Raw genomic sequence first — 21,235 nt, 5'->3', positions numbered from 1 at the left:
GTACTGCATCAAAAAGCGACATCAGTGTGTAAAGGATATCACCACATGGGCTCAGGAACACTTTGGAAAACCACTGTCAGTAACTACAGTTAGTTGCTACATCTGTAAGTGCAAGTTAAAACTGTACTATGCAAAACCAAAGCCATTTATCAACAACACCCAGAAACGCTGCCGGCTTCGCTGGGCCCGAGCTCATCTAAGATGGACTGATGCAAAGTGGAAAAGTGTTCTGTGGTTTGACAAGTCCACATTTCAAATTTTTGGGGAAACTGTGGAGTTCGTGTCCCCTGGAGCAAAGAGGAAAAGAACCATCCGGATTGTTCTAGGCGCAAAGTTGAAAAGCCAGCATGTGTGATGGTATGGGGGTGTATTAGTGCCCAAGACATGGGTAACTTACACATCTGTGAAGGCACCATTAATGCTGAAAGGTACATACAGGTTTTGGAGCAACATATGTTACCATCCAAGCAACGTTATCATGGACGCCCCTGCTTATTTCAGCAAGACAATGCTCAGAGTAAAAGAGTGCGGGTACTAGACTGGCCTGCCTGTAGTCCAGACCTGTCTCCCATTGAAATGTGTGGCGCTTTATGAAGCCTAAAATACCACAACGGAGATATATAATTAGTAATAATACAATTGGATATTAAGAGTATGTGAAAAATCGACTCATCCCTTCTTTACTTCCATGATGACCTCCTTAAAGATTTGTAATCAATCAGAAATATCAAGCAGCTACAACTCACCAAACATGGATAAGTTTGGAGAAAGTGTTTTGCATATCACCCATCACACACAGAAGTGGATTTAAATGGGTGACATTTTTATGATATCCACAAAGTTCAGTGAGCAGTTTGTGTTACGTGTGACCATGTCTGTTGACATGTTTGTGTTGGTTGTATTTTCTTTGTGCCATGACTAGGGAAGGTTGTTTGCATTGGGCCATATAAGTGAATGCCAATCAGAGTATATTTAAAGGTTATTGACCGGAATTATTCCTGTTGTCCGCTCGGCATCTAAATTTTCAGACGGTTAAAATAATTTACAATATTTATAATATATATAATTTATAATATATAATAATAATATATAATATATAATAATATATATAATATTTATAATTTATAATAATTTATTTTTACCCCATATTTGTTCCCACTACCGCACCTTAAGTTTGAGTCCTTAATCTCATTATATGCAAATATAATGACAATGAAGTCCATTCTATTTTATTCTATTCTATTCTATTCTATTCTATTCTATAAATGCAATCTCCCTCTGGGCAACATTCCTAATAATGTCATGACATCTTAAGCAGACATTAACAGTAAATGAACAAGTAGATTAATAATTAATTTTCTACCACTTGTCCTTAATAATGTAGACAAAATAATAGAATGGAAAATGACACAATATGTTACTGCATATGTCAGCAGACTAAATTAGGAGCCTTTGTTTGCTTACTTACTACTAAAAGACAAGTTGTCTTGTTTGTTCACTATTTTATTTAAGGACAAACTTGCAATAATAAACATGTTTAATGTACCCTACGATTTTTTTGTTAAAATAAAGCCACTAATGACATTTTTTGTGGTGCCCTTTATTTAGAAAAGTACCGAAAAGGGTAACACTTTAGTATGGGGAGCATATTCTAAGTAACAAATACTTAATTTAGAGTTATTTGGACACTAGGGGAACATATAAGGGTTAGGGTTAGGGTTACTAATAAGCAATAATTCTGAGGTTATTGAGGGAAGGCTCTTAGTTAATGACTTACTGGTTGTATAATAAGGCAATGCGGAAGAAGGCATTCATAAGTACTTAATAATGACTAATTAAGAGCCAATATGTTACTAATTTGCATGTTAATAAGCAACTAGTTAATGGTGAATATGTTCACCATACTAAAGTGTTACCCCGAAAAGTACCGAAATACTTTTGGTACCGGTACCAAAATATTGGTATAGGGACAACACTAATACACACACACCGAGCACCCACTGGCAGAAATGTAGATTGGCGCTTATGATCACATCCTTCTGTATTTCTCACACCTGGCGGAAAAACACGCCGCTGTATTTATATTATTCACATGTGAATGATACTGTATAATAGACTGTATTTATATATTTCACATGTGAATAATGCTGTATAATAGACTGTATTTATATTATTCACATGTGAATAATGCTGTATAATAGACTGTATTTATGTTATTCACATGTGAATGATGCTGTTTAATAGACTGTGTTTATATTATTTACATGTGAATAATGCTGTATAATAGACTGTGTTCATATTATTCACATGTGAATGATGCTGTATAGTAAACTGTATTTATAGTATTCACATGTGAATGATGCTGTATAATAGACTGTATTTATAGTATTCACATGTGAATGATGCTGTGTAACAGACTGTATTTATATTATTCACATGTGAATAATGCTGTATAATAGACTGTATTTATAGTATTCACATGTGAATGATGCTGTATAATAGATTGTATTTATATTATTCACATGTGAATAATGCTGTGTAACAGACTGTATTTATATTATTCACATGTGAATCATGCTGTATAATAGACTGTATTTATATTATTCACATGTGAATGATGCTGTATAATAGACTGTATTTATATTATTCACATGTGAATGATGCCGTATAATAGACTGTATTTATATTATTCACATGTGAACGATGCTGTATAACAGACTGTATTTATAGTATTCACATGTGAATGATGCCGTATAATAGACTGTATTTATATTATTCACATGTAAAAAAAATACCTAAGTGTTTATTGTTTATTGTGAGCGAACCGTGGTGCTGAATTTCTCCCAGGGATCAATAAAGTACTTTCTATTCTATTCTATTCTATTCTAAACATGTACTCACCCCTGACAGGTTGACATGGTCACTGGCGAAGTCAAAGACGAGCTCTGATTGCTGCAACATGGCGGAATATGCCAAACAACCCTGCATCACAGTTCTGAGGACGACGATGGGGTTTTTGTCTCTAGACTGAACCGACTATTGACCTGATGAATTGGAGCAGGCGTTCGGTGGTGGACCTCAAGTCGATCAGAGGAGTGCATGCCCCAGGATGCGATGACGCCTCAACACGGACTGCTGTATGATAATAAGATGTCACAGGAAGCGAGTTTCGTTTCAACGTCGAATAGGGAAGTCGGTCCTGTGGTCGGACCTAAACCTGTCAGAAAAGAACAATGAAATGTGAAATGCAGAAACACCTCGTGGGGATCAAAACCACGCCGGGTTGCGTCCTTATTTGACAGAGAGATGCGTTCAGGGAGCTGAAATACGCTTTTAAAACAGTTTTAACTATCGTGCATCTCTCACCGAAAAAGAGGCCAAACCGCCAACAGGAAGGAAGCGTTTGTGCGTGCGACACAAGGGGAAGCAGCTGGCGCGGAAAAATGAAACGACTTATGTCTTTGCGCCACATTCATAGTCCCTCAGCAGTCGCATTCCTCGCAACATGTTGGGGACATTTGGAATCAAAGCGAACGGTTTATTGTGTTTTCTTGTTTGTTTGTTTTTTTTAAATCCTCTAATCACCCCAGCCCTTCCTGCTCAGTCCTCTGATCATTTCCTGCTGATCACGTTCAAATAATTCTAAGGCTGCAGCGATACTGGGGGGGGTTAGGGGGTTGAGCCGCTGTTGCGCAGATGCGTGGTGTTTGCAAGTCGACATCTGCGCCTCACCTTTAGCTCTTTTCTGGTGGAGATCGCGCCACTAATCAGGTTTTGGGTGACTTTCGTTCCTGGAAAAGTAGCTTTGGGGAATTAATTCAAGGCATATTTTAATCCCATTAATCCTCCAACCTTAGCGGCTTAGCGGTTCTTGATGTTTTCTCACCAAAGCTTCTCGGGGGGTGAGTACACGAGAGTGCATCTTAGCATAAGCGATGGGAGGCACGGCGCGTTCGGGTCAGTTATCAGACAGGAAGCAGCGCTCAGCGAGGAGGCACCGCTTCCTGTTCTGGTGCCAAACCCTGCCATCATCACAGCCAACGAGGGCCTGCTCATTTTGCACTTTGCGCTCGAGGCTTTCAAACAGCGCCTTGGATCGGTATTTTATGTGACGAAGGGAGACAATAGGCCCTTTTCCCCATTTACCTGCACTGCAAAAAGTCAGTGTTCAAAAACAAGAAAAAAACCAAAACAAAATTAGGGGTATTTTGTTTGAACAGGGGGGGGGGGAGTTGGGCCCTGGAGGTCGACTGCTGCTATGGAGCGCTGCCAGCCGTCCATCACCCCGAAGGGGAATCAAGCGGTGGTGAAGGCGTGGAGTAGGGGAGGGTGGTGCGTGTGCACCGCAAAAAGTCAGTGTTCAAAAACAAGGAAAAAAAATACAAAAATTAGGTTTTTTTTATTTGAACAGAAGGGGGGGGGGGAGTTGGGACCCTGGAGGTCGACTGCTGCTATGGAGCGCTCCCAGCCGTCTATCACCCCGAAGGAGAATCAAGCGGTGGTGAAGGCGTGGAGTAGGGGAGGGTGGCGTGTGTGCACTGCAAAAAGTCAGTGTTCAAAAACAAGAAAAAAAATACAAAAATGAGGGGTATTTTATTTGAACTAAGCAAACATTATCTGCCAATAGACAAGAAAATTTGGCTTGTCAAGACTTTCCAAAACAAGTCAAATTAGTTAACTTCAATGAACCCAAAAATACCTTAAAATAAGTACCTGTATATTCTCACTAATAACAAGTGCACTTTTCTTGGTAAAAAAAAAAAAGAGCCTTTTTTGCTCAATATGTTGAAAAATATTCTTAAATTAAGTAAGTGCTTCCTGCCATTACCCATTCAACATATGCACATTACCTGCCTTATCTGCATAGTGGGGTCACGCTGGTGCTTTCTGCCTGAAATATAGGTCTAAGTGAGACCTACATAGAGGTTTTTGTTTCATGTCTCTACGACATTCCAACTGGAAGTTACAGGCAGTTTTGTCTGTGTAATAATAATAAGCAGTTTTGTCTGTGTTTTCTTCCTAGGGGGCGCTAGAGCGCAATTTTGAGTTTTGGGGTGTGTTTTTTTGATTAGATCGCAATTTTCGCCAGTCCTGATGTGTATGTCCAATTTGGTGAGTTTTGAAGCATTTTAAGGGGGTCAAATTACAGCTCAAAGAGGCAAAGGTGACTGTTTTTACTCAACTTTTGTTTTGAAGGGGGAATTGCAAACTTCCTGTTGATTTTTGCTGGGGGATGTCAGTGAATGAAATCTAGGTCTAAGTGAGACCTACATAGAGGTTTTTGTTTCATGTCTCTACGACATTCCTACTGGGAGTTGCAGGCAGTTGTGTCTGTGTTTTCTACCTAGGGGGCGCTAGAGCGCAATTTTGAGTTTTGGTTTTTTTTTTTAAATTAAAACGCAATTTCCGCCAGTCCTGATGTGTGTGTCCAATTTGGTGAGTTTTAAAGCATGTTAAGGGGGTCAAATTACAGCTCAAAGAGGCGGCGGTATAATTGTAATAAAACGCTAGAAATACAATAGGGTCCTCTGTCCCAAAGAGACTCGGTCCTTAATTAGCTAACGTCAATGAACTCAAAAATACCTTAGATTAAGTATATTCTCACTAATAACAAGTGCACTTTTCTTGGTAGAAAAAAAAGAGACCTTTTTGCTCAATATGTTGAAAAATATTCTTAAATGAAGTAAATGCTAGTGCCATTATCTTGACATAATGATATGCGCTCTGCATTACATTTCTTGAAACCAGCAAACTTATACTAAAAAGTAAATTATTGTTCTTAATGGAAAGGCAACAAGGCAACCGCTTGTTACTCTCGGAGTCTCCTAGCCGCTCAGGCAAATCATATGGTCTAAAAATGCATTTTTCCATCGACAACATGACATCATCGCGCCAAGTGCGTGCTGTTTCAGTCAATTAGTGCGCATATATACAGCCCGGCCCCCGGCCAAAACATTTTTAATTGTAATTTTTAAAAATTCATCTGAATGTGCATGAACTATTTCTGTTCAAAATAGTTTGAAATGTTAAATGTTTAAATATTAACTGTCAGTTTACTGTACTGTGCCAACTGTACTACTATATGAGTACGTATTTTCTATTGTTTCATTGAAAATAAAACAGCAAAAGTCCATTTGGCTGTCGTCCATTTTTAATTATGAGACACAAATTTACGGGTGTCTATTTTAGTATTATCAACTTACAATGGCATTGTTTTTGTATTGTTCAGTAAATTCACCAAAACGTCACCGTGGAGTTATTGAGTCTGTTAAGCTGATTGGAGAGCGAGCTTCCGTAGCTCGAGGGGCCATGACGATGACCTCTGTTTTGTTCGATCGGCCGTTTTACTGCCGTGTTACAGGCTCAATTTGCAAAGGTAAATAAACATTTACAGAATCTTACTGTGTAAATAACTCATTTCGCAACGTACTGCATATAACTCATAGTCCGGTGCAGCTAATACACGGAACATATTTATTTATTTCCCTAAAATTTTGTGGGTGCGGCTTATATACCGGTGCGCTCTATAGTCTGGAAAATCCGGTAATAATGTCATGCATTGATTCCATTGAAATATTTACAAGCCGTTTTCGATTTTCACAGCGATGCGGGACAAAGCGTGTCAAAGCATCCTTTTTGTCGATTGAGTATTTCCACGGTCCGTTGGCTGTTGCGGCTTATGCACGTCCCTCCTAACCTGAATTTCTGGCTCTGGCTAAGCAGCGTGGCGAGTTGCCGTGTTTTTTTATTTAGTCACAAATGCAGCCTGTCATTGTCTTTTTATACACACAAAATGTAGGATTATGCATTTTTTTGCAACGGACTAAAACTCTCCATTGTTGTTTCTTTGAACGCTACTGTCCACCGGCATTGTGCCGCCGGTATGCTTATTGTCGGCGTGCCCTGCAGCCTATCAGAGGACTCCAATGTCTTTGTTCATTGCTACTCTGGTCACATAGGTTGGTCCCTATGGCCTTTGCACGGGGATCTGAGCCTGTGAAGTGGCTGCCAAGCCCCTCAAGCCCCCGTAACGTTCACTCCCCCCACCCCCATTGAAGGTAGGCAGAGTGAGATAGAAGGAGCGCAGGTTTTTGGTCGGACAGAGGGAGGTTTGTGTGTGATCTAGGCCACGCTGATAAGAGTATGGCCGGCGAGGGTGCAGCTGATAAGGCCCTCGGCCTGCCTGCCTTGACAGGGCCTTGTTAAACGAACACTGAAATACGGTGTAAAGGCAGATCCTGGAGTTTTGACGGTGGTCACGGCGATTCCGTTTTACAACATGTTTATACAGAATGTGTGCCTGTACAAGTGGTCTTGATAATGAAAAAAAGCATGGTCTGGGAACTGGTTTCACTTTCCTTTTAGCACATGCCTGTCCTTCAACATACATACATCCTACAAGCTAGCCAGGGAGTCTTCCCCTGGTATTTGAAGCCAAATAACATTCGATATTATGAATACAACAAATAAGAAGCAGATTTACCTGGTGTTGACACATCGCATGTACGCAGAAGGACAGCAGCCGACTGGAGGATCCAAAAAAAAAAAAAAAAAGGAAAGGAATTTGTTCTCATCTGGCAAACCCCAAACGCTTATCTGTTTACATACCAGGGATCGGTTTCCCTCCGCGGAAATGTCCGGGAAAGTGGCCGAAGTTGGAGTAGATTTCTCTCCCCTTCTCGGTCAGTCCATGTCAGATCTTTCTCCCTCGCTTTCCCCCCCCCCTCTTGAGCTGCCCCCCCCGCTCCCCTGGTGAGTTCTGATTGGTTACCTGTGTTGTGAGTCAAGGTAACCCATAGTGACAATTGTCAGCATGGAGCAAATGTAAACACGGGTGTATTTGCAATGTAAAACAGATAGCCGAGCAACTCACCTGAGGCGCGGACGTACAGTTTATGGTGGACTCCAGGGCTGGGCGATACTGCTCATGTATGGCCAGCATACTGATATCGATACTTTTTACGTGATATTCTTTAAGAGTTTGTGATTTGCCCTTTACTCTGTTATTAATGATCAGTATAAAACACAGGAATACAATTTAAGGCCACAGGTCTCAAACTCAAGACCCGGGGGTCAGATCTGGCCTGCCGCATCATTTTATGGCCCAAAAGCCTGGAAATAATGCTGTTATGTGTGTACAAGGGAAGAAGACGGCACAGATAGATTTTATGTCGTTTTAGCTCTGGTTTATATACATATATATATATATATGTATATATCTATATATATATATATATATATATATATATATATATGTATATATATATATATATATATATATATAGATATATATATATATATATATATATATGTATATATATATATATATATATATATATATATATATATATATATATATATATATATATATCAATATATATATATATATATATATATATATATATATATATATATATATATATATATATATATATAAATATATAGATATATATATATATATATCTATATATATATATATATATATATATATATATAGATATATATATATATATCTATATATATATATATATATATATATAGATATATATATATATATAATTATGTGAGAAGGCCGGTCCGGCAGACCCGCAGCGAGGCGGGCACGCCGGGGACGACTCCGAGATGGCGGCGAGGAGGCGTGCCCGGCAGACCCGCAGCGAGGCGGGGCGCGCCGGGGCCGACTCCGAGATGGAGGCTAGGAGGCGTGGCCGGCAGACCCGCAGCGAGGCGGGGCGAGGCGGGGCGCGCCGGGACCGGCTCCGAGATGGACGTCAGTTGCGTGGATCGCCCACCTGGGCGCAATTCTATAATCACCTGGCAGTGTGTAAAAGGATATATATATATATATATATATGTGAGGAGGTGGGGCCGGCAGACCCGCAGCGAGGCGGGGCGCGCCGGGGCCGACTCCGAGATGGCGGCGAGGAGGCGTGGCCGGCAGACCTGCAACGAGGCGGGGCGCGCCGGGGCCGACTCCGAGATGGCGGCGAGGAGGCGTGGCCGGCAGCTCTGCAGCGAGGCGGGGCGCGCCGGGGCCGACTCCGAGATGGCGGCGAGGAGGCGTGGCCGGCAGACCCGCAGCGAGGCGGGGCGCGCCGAGGCCGACTCCGAGATGGCGGCGAGGAGGCGTGGCCGGCAGCTCTGCAGCGAGGCGGGGCGCGCCGGGGCCGACTCGGAGATGGCGGCGAGGAGGCGAGGCCGGCAGACCCGCAGCGAGGCGGGGCGCGCCGAGGCCGACTCCGAGATGGCGGCGAGGAGGCGTGGCCGGCAGCTCTGCAGCGAGGCGGGGCGCGCCGGGGCCGACTCGGAGATGGCGGCGAGGAGGCGTGGCCGGCAGATCTGCAGCGAGGCGGGGCGCGCCGAGGCCGACTCCGAGATGGCGGCGAGGAGGAGTGGCCGGCAGCTCTGCAGCGAGGCGGGGCGCGCCGGGGCCGACTCGGAGATGGCGGCGAGGAGGCGTGGCCGGCAGCTCTGCAGCGAGGCGGGGCGCGCCGGGGCCGACTCGGAGATGGCGGCGAGGAGGCGTGGTCGGCGGACCGGCAGCGAGGCGGGCGCACCGGGACCGGCTCCGAGATAGACGTCAGGTGCGTGGATCGCCCACCTGGGCGCAATTCCATAATCACCTGGCAGTGCGTAAAAGGGCGGCAGCATAGTAGGACGGGGCGGAAGGAGTTGGAGAGCCAGCAGCGCATGAAGAAGGAAAGCGACAGAGAGCAAGACGCAGACGACGACGACGTGGGCGGCTGAAAAGCGGCCGAAGAGCGAGCAGTGGAGGAGGAGCTGAAAAGCGACCCGACGAGAGACTGAGGTTTATTTGAAAAAATAAAAGAAGTCACAACGCTGCTCGCAGTCATGTCTGTTCTTGGTGGTCCATGGAACCCGGAGGGAGGAAGACCTCTACAATATATATATACACAATATACTGTATATAAATACGAAATGAAGTGTGTAAATAATACAAACTATGTATGTTGTGCGACTATGTGTAGCGATTATCTGATGAGTGTTACCGGAAGTGTTGAGCGAGGTGCGGAAGTCCAAGAGGGGCAAGGCAGGCTCGGAGGTCCGTGGGCAGGCGCGAAGTCTAGGGCAGGGGGCGAGGCGTCAAAGTCCGTGTCCAGGCGAGAGGTCGAGAACCGAGATGCAGCCAGGGAACCGGAGGGAACACGGGGAGACGAGACACACGGCTCGTGACGCGGGAACGAAGGTATGCTGCTGGAAGGCGACGAGGGGGGGACACGAGACAAATTAACACGGAGGGGGAGAAAGAGAGTATGCATAGAGCTTGATGAGTCGGCTTACTGTACTGGAACAGATAGCTACGTTCTGGCCCGGAACGCAGGTTTGCAGTGGCTTAAGAAGGCACGGAAGCTCATCAGCGGCAGGTGTGTAGATTGCTGATTGAGCCGATCGAATTCAGCCGCCTGCTGCGTGCCAATAAAGTACTTTGTCTTACCTACTAATTTATTTGTTCTTTACATTTTAACAGAAAAAAATACACGTATGGCATGCAATTGATTATATTTTAAACTTTATCAATTAATAATGTAACAAATATTATATTATCAAAAATGTTTTGTTACATTACAAATAAATATAGACCATCAATTCCAGACTATAGGCCAATATTTTTTTCTTACACTTTGAACCTTGCGGCTTTGAAAACGGTGTGGCTAATAAAATAAATATAAAAGTAAAAAAATAGTTTTTTTGGGGTTTTTTTTTAAAACAAGCAAATACACTGAAAAGGTGTGTTATTGTTTGTGCTGTGGCGCCATCATCTGGACGAGTTTGCTCACTGCAGGTGCTGCAGTGTCCTTCCATTTGATGCTTTTAACTGGAACTAGAAGTGAGGTTCCGTCTGCTAGCCGTCCATTACGTTTCTACTTGTATGGATTCTTTATTCATCGCTCCAAGCAACGATTAGAAGTTTTACAATACAACTAGAACAATTCATACTTACTAAACCGTCCCATGTGTGATGTCTGTAGGAATGTTTTCATGCATATTTGTATGGGTTATTTTAATGTAATGAACTAGCATTGTTAGCATTAGCTTATATGCTAACACGTCTTTTTGTATTGTTTCAGTTTCACAAATTATTCAGTAAATTCACCAAAACGTCACCATGGAGTTATTGAGTCTGTTTAGCTGATTGAAAAGCTAGCTTCCGCAGCTAGTGGGTCCAAGTCGATAACTTCTGTTTTGTTTCATCAACCGTTTTACTGCCTTGTTACAGACACAGCTTGGAAACAATTAAGGTATGTAAATAAAGTTTTACCTAATTTTTCTTTGTAAATAATTCATTTCCCAACTTATATATCTGCGGCTTATAGTCCGGTGCGGCTAATATATGAAGAAGAAAAAATTCCCCTAAAATTTTGTGGGTTTTGCTTGTATGCTGGTGCACTCTATAGTCTGAAAAATATGGTAAATATATGCTTTTTCCATCAAATAGTACACTGTAAAAACAACAATAGATTACAATTGCGGGCGCGCGCACATTTCCAGGACTTATGCAGATCCCAAATACACATCAGCAGGTACCAGAAGGTAAGAAAAGTTGGTTTTGCATAATATTGCAAAAGAAAATGCCAGGTAATGTCTGCTAATAGGTGCTATTTTGCGGTCCTTATACACACACCATAGTAATACTTGTATGTTTAAAGCGCCGACAACCCATCAAGCGGTGCGGCTTCATAGCTTACCGAAGTCGTACTAAAAAAAACTTTTTGACAGATTTTTGAGCGCAGTGTGTAATGTTCTATATTCTCAAGGGAACATATAAAGTTTTGGTGTTGTTTACTGCCATCATAGTGCAGTCTGCACGTATCTCTTATGTGTGACTGCCATCTACTGGTCACGCGTATCATTACACCGTGTTGGTCCTGGGCATGACGTTAAAGTGCATCCGGCAGTGGAGGCTCCTCTATGGGGTTTTGGGACACTAGAAGGTTAACCCCTTTACTACTGTTACCCCAGGTGGCCCTTGGCAAAGGCCTAGTACCTGACTGCCCCCCAGCCAGGGGTACGGTGAAGACCTCAACGGCGGAGCAGGCGGAAAACGGTAGATGTAAGAACCACCACAACGGCTGCGATGGCGAAAGAAGGCACCCCCACATCCATGTGGGCCCAGTTATGGGGAAATAACAACCTAAGACCTCAACGGTGGAACAGGCGAAGGATGATTGCTAACCCTATGGAGCGTCACAACGGCTGGGATGGCGGATGAAGGCTGCAGCAGAAAAGGGTCCCCGGTCGTCTTGGACTCCATGCCACTGGACCCTGACCCGGATCTGTCAAGGATCGTGTGGTGACTGTCTGTGCACCAGTCTCCCCATGTTAAACAAAGTCACGCACAGGCATCCTCCATAAAGGGATACCCCCCTACCAGGAGGACCGTCATACTCGTTTCAAGTGACCGCCAAAAAATGACACCGTGTACCAAATAAAATCGCTTCGAGGTCGGTAAACACAGCCAGAATTATGCCGTACGTTAGGCGCGCCGGGTTATAAGGCAATTTTTGAGAAAATGAAAGGATTTTAAGAATCGCAAGATGGATCACATCATGGAAAAGCTGGTTGAAAGGGAAAAATTGGATATGAGGGCCAGCATAGGACAGACAAGCCATTTGTAAAAAACAAAAATTCTAATCTACGATTTGACCCCCTCGAATGGCCTTGACGCTACAACAACAGGAGCAGGCTGTTCTGAAAAAACATCCCCGAGGACACCTCAATGATGGCCGCTTTTGACCTCCCCCCCTCCTTGACGACACCTGGAGTCGAACTTTTGCTTGCATGCAGAACGGCCCCCAGGCCTATGGACACTACATCAACACACCCAAGACAGTGGGCATATACACACACACCCCCCTCCCCTACCCCACTCCTTCACCACCGCTCGATTCCCCTTCGGGGTGATGGACGGCTGGCAGCGCTTCATAGTGTCATGATCTGTGGTCTGGATCATGTTTTTTGTTATTTTCTGTTTGTTTAAGACTCCATAGTTCCTGTTTTTGTGCATCCTTGTTTGTTTTAGTCACCATGGCGACTCATTAGTTTCACCTGCCTCTTGTGTTCCGGACGCGCACCTGTTTGTAATCACTGATATTATTTAAGCCTGTCGTTGCCAGTTAGTCGGTCTGGCGACATTATTCATTTCATGCTCTGCTTATGCTTAAATTCTTGCGATTGCTCTTTTCATGCTTCATGCCTTGCCAAGTAAGTTTCGTTCATTCATGCCACAGTTAGCGACTTTTGGTTTTGCCCTGTCCATAATTTATGCTAAGTCTTAGCTTTTGTTTTCTGCGCTCAGTCGTGCCTTCGCCTTGTGCGTCTTTTTCTTTTCACCTATTTGAGAGGAGAATAAATATGTTCCTACCCTGCTACCGTTGTCCGGAAAAGTCAGTTTGCGTCCCGGGAGAGCAATCCTCGCAGTAAGCTGCGTAAACCCCCTCGTCATGACACATAGTAGCAGTCGACCTCCAGGGTCCCAACTCCGCCCCCCTCAGTTGCGAGTTGTCGTGATTAAATGTAACATGTTTATGTGTGCATGGAGCGTTGTCTAGATTGTATTTTTTTACTCATCTTCTTCCTTACGTTTTACCTTTTTCCCACCTTTTACGGGGCGCCTCGTGGCGACCCGTCAGCGTACCTGTTCTGTAACCCTGTACACTGTTTGTTTGTCTTATCTTGAACGGGTTTGTGCTGAAAAAATAGTTTCGTTGTACTTGTTGCAATGACAATAAAGACTTATCCTATCCTGTCCTTATAGTCCGAAAAATACTCGATAGTTAGATCAGTGCGTTTTATTGACTCTACTGAACTGCATTATAATAAACATGTTCAGCTTTTTCAATTACCACAAGGTTTATTATGATTGACTGGTACTATATGTAGCATTTGAAGCATACGTTAACTCCCATCATGACACAAAATGGAATAAATGTACAAACTACAAGCCTTCTCCACGGTCCCCGACACTCCCTAGTGGCCGAACTCTGCACGAGCGTCCTCGTTATGTCTGCGCCATCCCTCATGTCCTTGCCTCCACCTTCTTCTCTATTTTATATCAAGCAATCGAACCAGATTATTGGATATGCTACAATTAGCTGAGACCTGCACCAGTCCTGTGATTCCCTTCTTCCTGGTTATCATCAACCCCACCCAGCCAAAACCTGCCATTTTTCCATCAGCGCTTCGGTTGCGTAACTACCCTTTCTGTGAACTCTTACACACCAACCCAGGTTCCAGAAAAAAAAGATGTGGGGCTGCACAGAACCCAAATAATATGCAAATTTAAATCGACCTACATTTGGGGAGACGCAATGTAATAACAAATTGTCGTTTCATGTTCCGATAGATCAACTGTGATCTGTTTGGTGTAAATATACACAAGCACGACGACTTGAAACAGTCAACAACACAACTTTGTGAAACATTTCCGAGCAATCTGTCCTATAACTGTTGTAACACGTGGCTTGGCATTGTCTTGCTGAAATAAGCAGGGGCGTCCATGGTAACGTTGCTTGGATGACAACGTATGTTGCTCCCAAAACCTGTTATGTACCTTTCAGCATTAATGGTGTCTTCACAGATGTGTAAGTTACCCATGCCTTGGACACTAATACACCCCCATACCATCACAGATGCTGGCTTTTCAACTTTGCGCCTAGAACAATCCGGATGGTTCTTTTCCTCTTTGGTCCGGAGGACACGACATCCACAGTTTCCAAAAACTATTTCAAATGTGGACTCGTCAGACCACAGAACACTCCTCCACTTTGTATCAGTCCATCTTAGATGAGCTCAGGCGGCGTTTCCGGGTGTTGTTGATAAATGGCTTTGGCTTTGCATAGTAGAGTTTTAACTTGCACTTACAGATGTTGCGACCAACTGTAGTTACTGATAGTGTTTTTCTGAAGTGTTCCTCAGCCCATGTGGTGATATCCTTTACACACTGATGTCGGTTTTTTATGTGGAACCGCCTGAGGGATCCAAGGTCACGGGCTTAGCTGCTTACGTGCAGTGAATTTCTCCAGATTCTCTGAACCCTTTGATGATATTACGGAGCGTAGATGGTGAAATCCCTAAATTCCTTGCAATAGCTGGTTGAGAAAGGTTTTTCTTAAACTGTTCAACAATTTGCTCACGCATTTGTTGACAAAGTGGTGACCCTCGCCCCGTCCTTGTTTGTGAATGACTGAGCATTTCATGGAATCTACTTTTATACCCAATCATGGCACCCACCTGTTCCCAATTTGCCTGTTCATCTGTGGGATGTTCCAAATAAGTGTTTGATGAGCATTCCTCAACTTTATCAGTATTTATTGCCACCTTTCCCAACTTCTTTGTCACGTGTTGCTGGCAGCAAATTCTAAAGTTAATGATTATTTGCAAAACATTGTTTTTTATCAGTTTGAACATCAAATATGTTGTCTTTGTAGCATATTCAACTGAATATGGGTTGAAAATGATTTGCAAATCATTGTATTCCCTTTATATTTACATCTAACACAATTTCCCAACTCATATGGAAACGGGGTTTGTATGTATATATATATATACTGTATGTATATATGTATATATACTGTATGTATATGTGTATATACAGTATATATCCTGTATGTATATGTGTATATATGTATGTATATATACTGTATGTATATATGTATATATACTGTATGTATATGTGTATATACAGTATATATCCTGTGTGTATATGTATATATATATGCATGTATATATACTGTATGTATATGTGTATATATGTATGTATATGTGTATATATGTATATATGTATAAGTATATGTATGTATATGTGTATATATCTATAAGTATATCTATGTATATATGTATGTACAGTATGTGTATTTTTACTTGAGTCATATTGCCGTCATAGTGAAGTCTACACGAATCTCTTATGTTTGTATGCCATCTACTGGTCACACTTATCGTTACACCATGTACCAAATAAAATTGCTTCGAAGTCGGTAAGCAAAATAAGAATTATTCCGTACATTAGGCGCACCGGGTTATAAGGTGCACCGTCGAGTTTTGAGGAAAAAAACAGATTTTAATTGCGCCTTATAGTCCGGAAAATACGGTATATATACTGTATGTATATATGTATATATACTGTGTGTATATATGTATATATACTGTATATATATGTGTATATATGTATGTATATGTGTATGTATATATACTGTATGTATATGTGTATATATTTATGTATATGTATATGTAATTATACTGTATATATATGTGTATGTATATATGTGTATGTATATATACTGTATGTATATGTATATGTAATTATACTGTATATATATGTGTATGTATATATGTGTATGTATATATACTGTATGTATATGTGTATATATGTATGTATATGTATATGTATATATACTGTATGTATATGTGTATATATGTATGTATATGTGTATATATGTACAAAAGTAATATCTATCTATCTATCTATCTAACTTTCTATATGTATAAGTATATGTATGTATATGTGTATATATCTATAAGTATATATATGTATACATGTACTGTATGTACAGTATGTGTATTTTTTACTTGAGTCATATTGAGTCATATACATACTGTATTTATATGTGTATATATGTATGTATATGTGTATATATGTACTTATGTATAAGTATATGTTTGTATATGTGTATATATGTGTGTATGTATATATACTGTATGTATATGTGTATATATGTATGTCTATGTGTATATATACTGTATGTATGTGTGTATATATGTACATATGTATAAGTATATGTATGTATATGAGTATATATCTATAAGTATATGTATGTATATATGTATGTACAGTATATGTATTTTTATTTGAGTCATATTGCCGTCGTAGTGCAGTCTTATGTTTGACTGCCATCTACTGGTCACACTTATCGTTACACCATGTACCAAATAAAATTTCTTCGAAGTCGGTGAGCAAAACCAGAATTATTCCGTACATTAGGCGCACCGGGTTATAAAGTGCACCGTCGAGTTTTGAGGAAAAAAAACAGATTTTAATTGCGCCTTATAGTCCGGGAAATACGGTATATATACTGTATGTGTATATGTATATATACTGTATGTATATGTGTATATATGTATGTTTACTGTATGTTTATGTGTATATATGTACATATGTATAAGTATATGTATGTATATGTGTATATATCTATAAGTATATCTATGTATATATGTATGCACAGTATATGTATTTTTACTTGAGTCATAGTGCAGTCTACACGTATCTCTTATGTTTGACTGCCATCTGCTGGTCACACTTATCGTTACACCATGTACCAAATAAAATTGCTTCGAGGTGGGTAAGCACGTCCGCCATGTCTAACACTATGACTCGAATGGAAGTGAACACCGCTTAAAATATGCTGGACCGTTCCTGCTTGGACTCGTCCATGTTTTGAGAGCCGGTTTGTCATCCAGATCATTCTCCACAACCGCCACACCTGAGGTCAGTATGCCACCGTGACATTCACCGTGTTAAAAAGTTTTGTTTTTTTAAGTCATTGGTAAAAAAACTTGTACAATCATGTCAGGACAGCTGGGAAGTCTTAATGTGATCAAAGAAACAACACAATTGGCCTTTTATAGGAACAGATGAGTATCTGTATCATCGGAATTTGTGGATTTGATTAGACAGGCCACATCTGAGACGTTTCTGGACTTATTTTTTTGCCCTCGTTAGTCTAGACCGGGGGTCAGCAACCCGCGGCTCTAGAGCCACATGCGGCTCTTGAGGTATGGAAATAGGAAAAAAATGGGGTGAAAAATATATTTTTTGGTTGTAATTTGGTTTCTGTAGGAGACACAAACTTTCCTAATTGTTAGAAAGCCAACAGTTTAATACCAGATCCTTTTAGATCGGGGGCCATTTGGAGAAAAATCTACTCCTGGTAAAATAACGGCACGATAACTTAAAAATAAAGACAACTTCTGATTGTTTTCTTTGTTTAAAAATATAACAAGCATATTCTGAAAATACAATTACCTGTTGCGGTTAATAGTATACATACTGTACTTTATTTGTCGTTATTTATATTCTTGGAATAAATTATGTGATAATGTTCTTCAGTCAACTCATTGGTGTTAAATTTCAATCAATAAATAAATAAATGAAAAATGAATGAAAAATCTATCAAGATAAAAAAACGAGTTAACACTTTAGTATGGGGAACATATTCACCATTAATTAGTTGCTTATTAACATGCAAATTAGTAACATATTGGCTCTTAATTAGTCTGTACTGCACAAATCCCTAATGAAGGCTTACTGTGTGCGAAACAATCCCATAGTTGCATCTCACCTCTTTTCCTGGCCTGCTCTTCACCCCTTTGACCCGCTCTTCTCCTCATTTCCTGTCATTACTGGCTCTTACAGCGAGCTCCCTTTGAAAGTGTTCTACCTGCTCCCAGAGTCTTCTTCTGCTCAGAGAGCTTAAACAGTTAGAGGGTCTCCTGATGTAGAAATGAGGAAGAGATCAAGGGAGGAAATGCTCCGGAGTCCACGGAATGTCAGCCAGATGAACTCATTTTGCATCTTTTATTGATGCCCCGCTGTACGGGTGTGTGTGTGTGTTCTTGTATTTCTACCCTTCTTGAGACATCAACAAGGAAAAGTACCGACCATATAAGGACCGGTGAACAAGTTAGGACCGAAATCATGGTTCCTATACGGAAAAACCATTGCATCTAATATAGAATGTCTCATTTAATAATAATAATAATGGATTTTATTTGTAAATAACACTTTACACTGAGTAAACAACCTCAAAGTGCTACAATGTATTAAATAAATAAAAATAAAAAGATAATAAAAAAAATAAAAAAATAAAAACTAGAACAGCCAAATAGCTAAAATTAGTATACATATATCTAAAAAAAAAAAAAGGCTTTTTTAAAAAGAAGGGTTTTTAAGCCTTTTTTAAAAGCATCCACAGTCTGTGGTGCCCTCAGGTGGTCAGGGAGAGCCTTCCACAGACTGGGGAGCGGCAGAGCAGAAAGCCCGGTCTCCCATTGTTCGTAGCTTTGTCCTCGGAGGTTGGAGGAGGTTAGCCTGTCCGGATATAAAAAGTGGTTGATTTCAAGATCAGAAAAGCAAAAAGTTAGTGCTGTTTGAATGAGTATGAAAAAGTAGCGCAGAAAAAACTATAAATCGCGAGTGGAGAAGCGGCGAACAAACAGCGCCAGCGTCCTCTCCCAAACTCAGAGACTGATTTGCACTCCCTGGTGGTGAAATCTATCAAAATTAGGGTGGTCCCAAAAAAAATAAACAACTATGTCGGTTCTAAAAGTGCTCCCCCTTCTGGCCAACATATGTAATAACAAGTGTGTGTAAGATATTGAAATTTGCCCCCTTTGGCCAAAATTAATTTAAAAAATGGAATAAATATGTTGTGGAGGGGGGCGTGGCCTGCAGGCCTGCAACGGGGCGGGGTGTGTAAGGACCGGCCTCGAAAGCCAGCGGCAGGTGAGTAGATTGCCCAGCTGGGGCCGGTTATCTAATCAGCTGTTGTCACGACGGGGGGGTCGCAGCTTGCTGCAAGGTTTGTTTCCCCGGGATGCAAACGGACTACTCTGGACAGGGCGTGCAGGTAAAAAACATGATTTTATTCCAACTAACACTCAACGAGGTACAAAACGGAAAACAACCCGGAGGCAAGCGTGCCTAAGGCAAAAACTTAGGACATGAAACTATAGACATGAACCTCATGAAACTGTGGCATGAAATAACTAAGACTTACTTGGAAAGGCATGAAGTAAACAAACCGCATGAACTACGGTATAGCATGAAACAAACAATGACGCCAGGCCGACTGACTGGCAAAAGCAGGCTTAAGTAATCGTCTCTTGATTAGAGCCAGGTGAGCATTCCGAACACAAGCGGCAGGTGAAAATCATAAGTTGCCATGGTAACTAAAACAAACTCAGGTGTCAAACAGGAACTAAAAGAGTCCAAAACTAACAGAACATAACAAAAACATGATCCGGACCACGGATCATGATACCCGTCACCTTCATTAGCAGCAGCCGGCCCGAGACACGTGGTTGGAGTTGGAGCCAGAGAAAGACACACGCACAGAGATGGAACGAGGAAGAGCAAAGACACGCCAGACTGGAAAGTCCAAAATAAATTGCCGGAAAGCAATCCATACTTGTGTGTATGACAATAAAAACTTGCTCAAAAAAAGATCTATCGGACTCAGGAGAAACCTCCACAAGCAAGGACGCTCACATACGCATATCGAGACATACTGTAATAACGAAGTAAATAATGAAGATTACACAATTACACCCAAAAAATAAAAAAAATAACTAAAATCAGTCTTTTTCTCACAATGTGTCAACTTTTTTCTCATAAAATTGGGAACAATTTCTCATATTCTTTCTGTTTCTGTAATATTGCAATATTTTCTTGTAAAATTATGACTTTTTTCATGTAAAATTATTACTTTTTAATGCAAAATGGCAACATTTGTCATGAAATTCTGACTTTTATCACAATTTCGCCAATTTTTTTGTTGTTCTTGTAAAATAGTGACGTTGTTTGAGTAAAATTATGACTTTTGTCATCATTTTGCCGAGTAAAATTATTACTATAATATTGCCAACATTTGAAAGTTTTCTTGTACAATTGTGACTTTTGTCGAGTAAAATTACGACCCTTTTGATAAAATTGGCAATATTTTAAGCTTTTTTTGTAACAAGTGTGTGTAAAAATTTGAAGTGCTCCCCCTCTGGCCAACATATGAAATAACAAATGTGTGCAAGATATTGAAATTCGCCCCTTTTGGCCAAAATGAATTTAAAAAAATAAATAAATATGTACATAGAGACATACTGTAATAATTTGAAGTAAATAATGAAGATTAAAACCCAATTACAAACAAATTTTGTATTTTGTAACAAAAATTTTTTGAGTAAAATTATGACTTATGTCATCATTTTGCAGAGTAAAATTCCGATTATTATAATAATATTGCAAAAATTTTAAAGTTTTCTTCTGCAATTGTGACTTTTGTCGAGTAAAATTACGACCCTTTTCATAAAATTGGCAATATTTTAAGCTTTTCTTGTAACAAGTGTGTGTAAAAATGTGAAGTGCTCCCCCTCTGGCCAACATATGAAATAACAAGTGTGTGCAAGATATTGAAATTCGCCCCTTTTGGCCAAAATTAATTTAAAA

At 40.9% G+C, this 21,235-nt stretch overlaps 1 protein-coding gene across 5 annotated transcripts in view; it reads right to left on the bottom strand.

The window, feature by feature from the left end:
* Window positions 1-18,523, bottom strand: part of LOC133665448 (ETS-related transcription factor Elf-1-like) — a 44,047-nt gene extending 25,524 nt beyond the window's left edge. For 2 of the 5 annotated variants that reach the window (XR_009828748.1, XM_062070744.1), the window contains exons 1-3: window positions 7,484-7,713; window positions 3,045-3,217; window positions 2,902-2,952 (exon numbers count right to left, since the gene is read on the bottom strand). Coding sequence is in view for 4 of the 5 variants with exons in the window: in XM_062070744.1 (XP_061926728.1) it covers window positions 2,902-2,952; window positions 3,045-3,101 (108 nt within the window). In the remaining variant the exon portion in view is untranslated. Of the gene's footprint in view, window positions 1-2,901; window positions 3,218-7,483; window positions 7,714-18,356 lie in introns of those variants that run through there. The other 3 variants (XM_062070745.1, XM_062070746.1, XM_062070747.1) reach the window with 3 other exon arrangements.
* Between the last annotated feature and the right edge of the window lie 2,712 nt (window positions 18,524-21,235).

The sequence above is a fragment of the Entelurus aequoreus genome, linkage group LG14 (genome assembly GCF_033978785.1).
Source record: "Entelurus aequoreus isolate RoL-2023_Sb linkage group LG14, RoL_Eaeq_v1.1, whole genome shotgun sequence".
NCBI classification, from domain to species: Eukaryota; Metazoa; Chordata; class Actinopteri; order Syngnathiformes; family Syngnathidae; genus Entelurus; species Entelurus aequoreus.
This window is presented reverse-complemented; position numbering and strand designations above follow the sequence as displayed.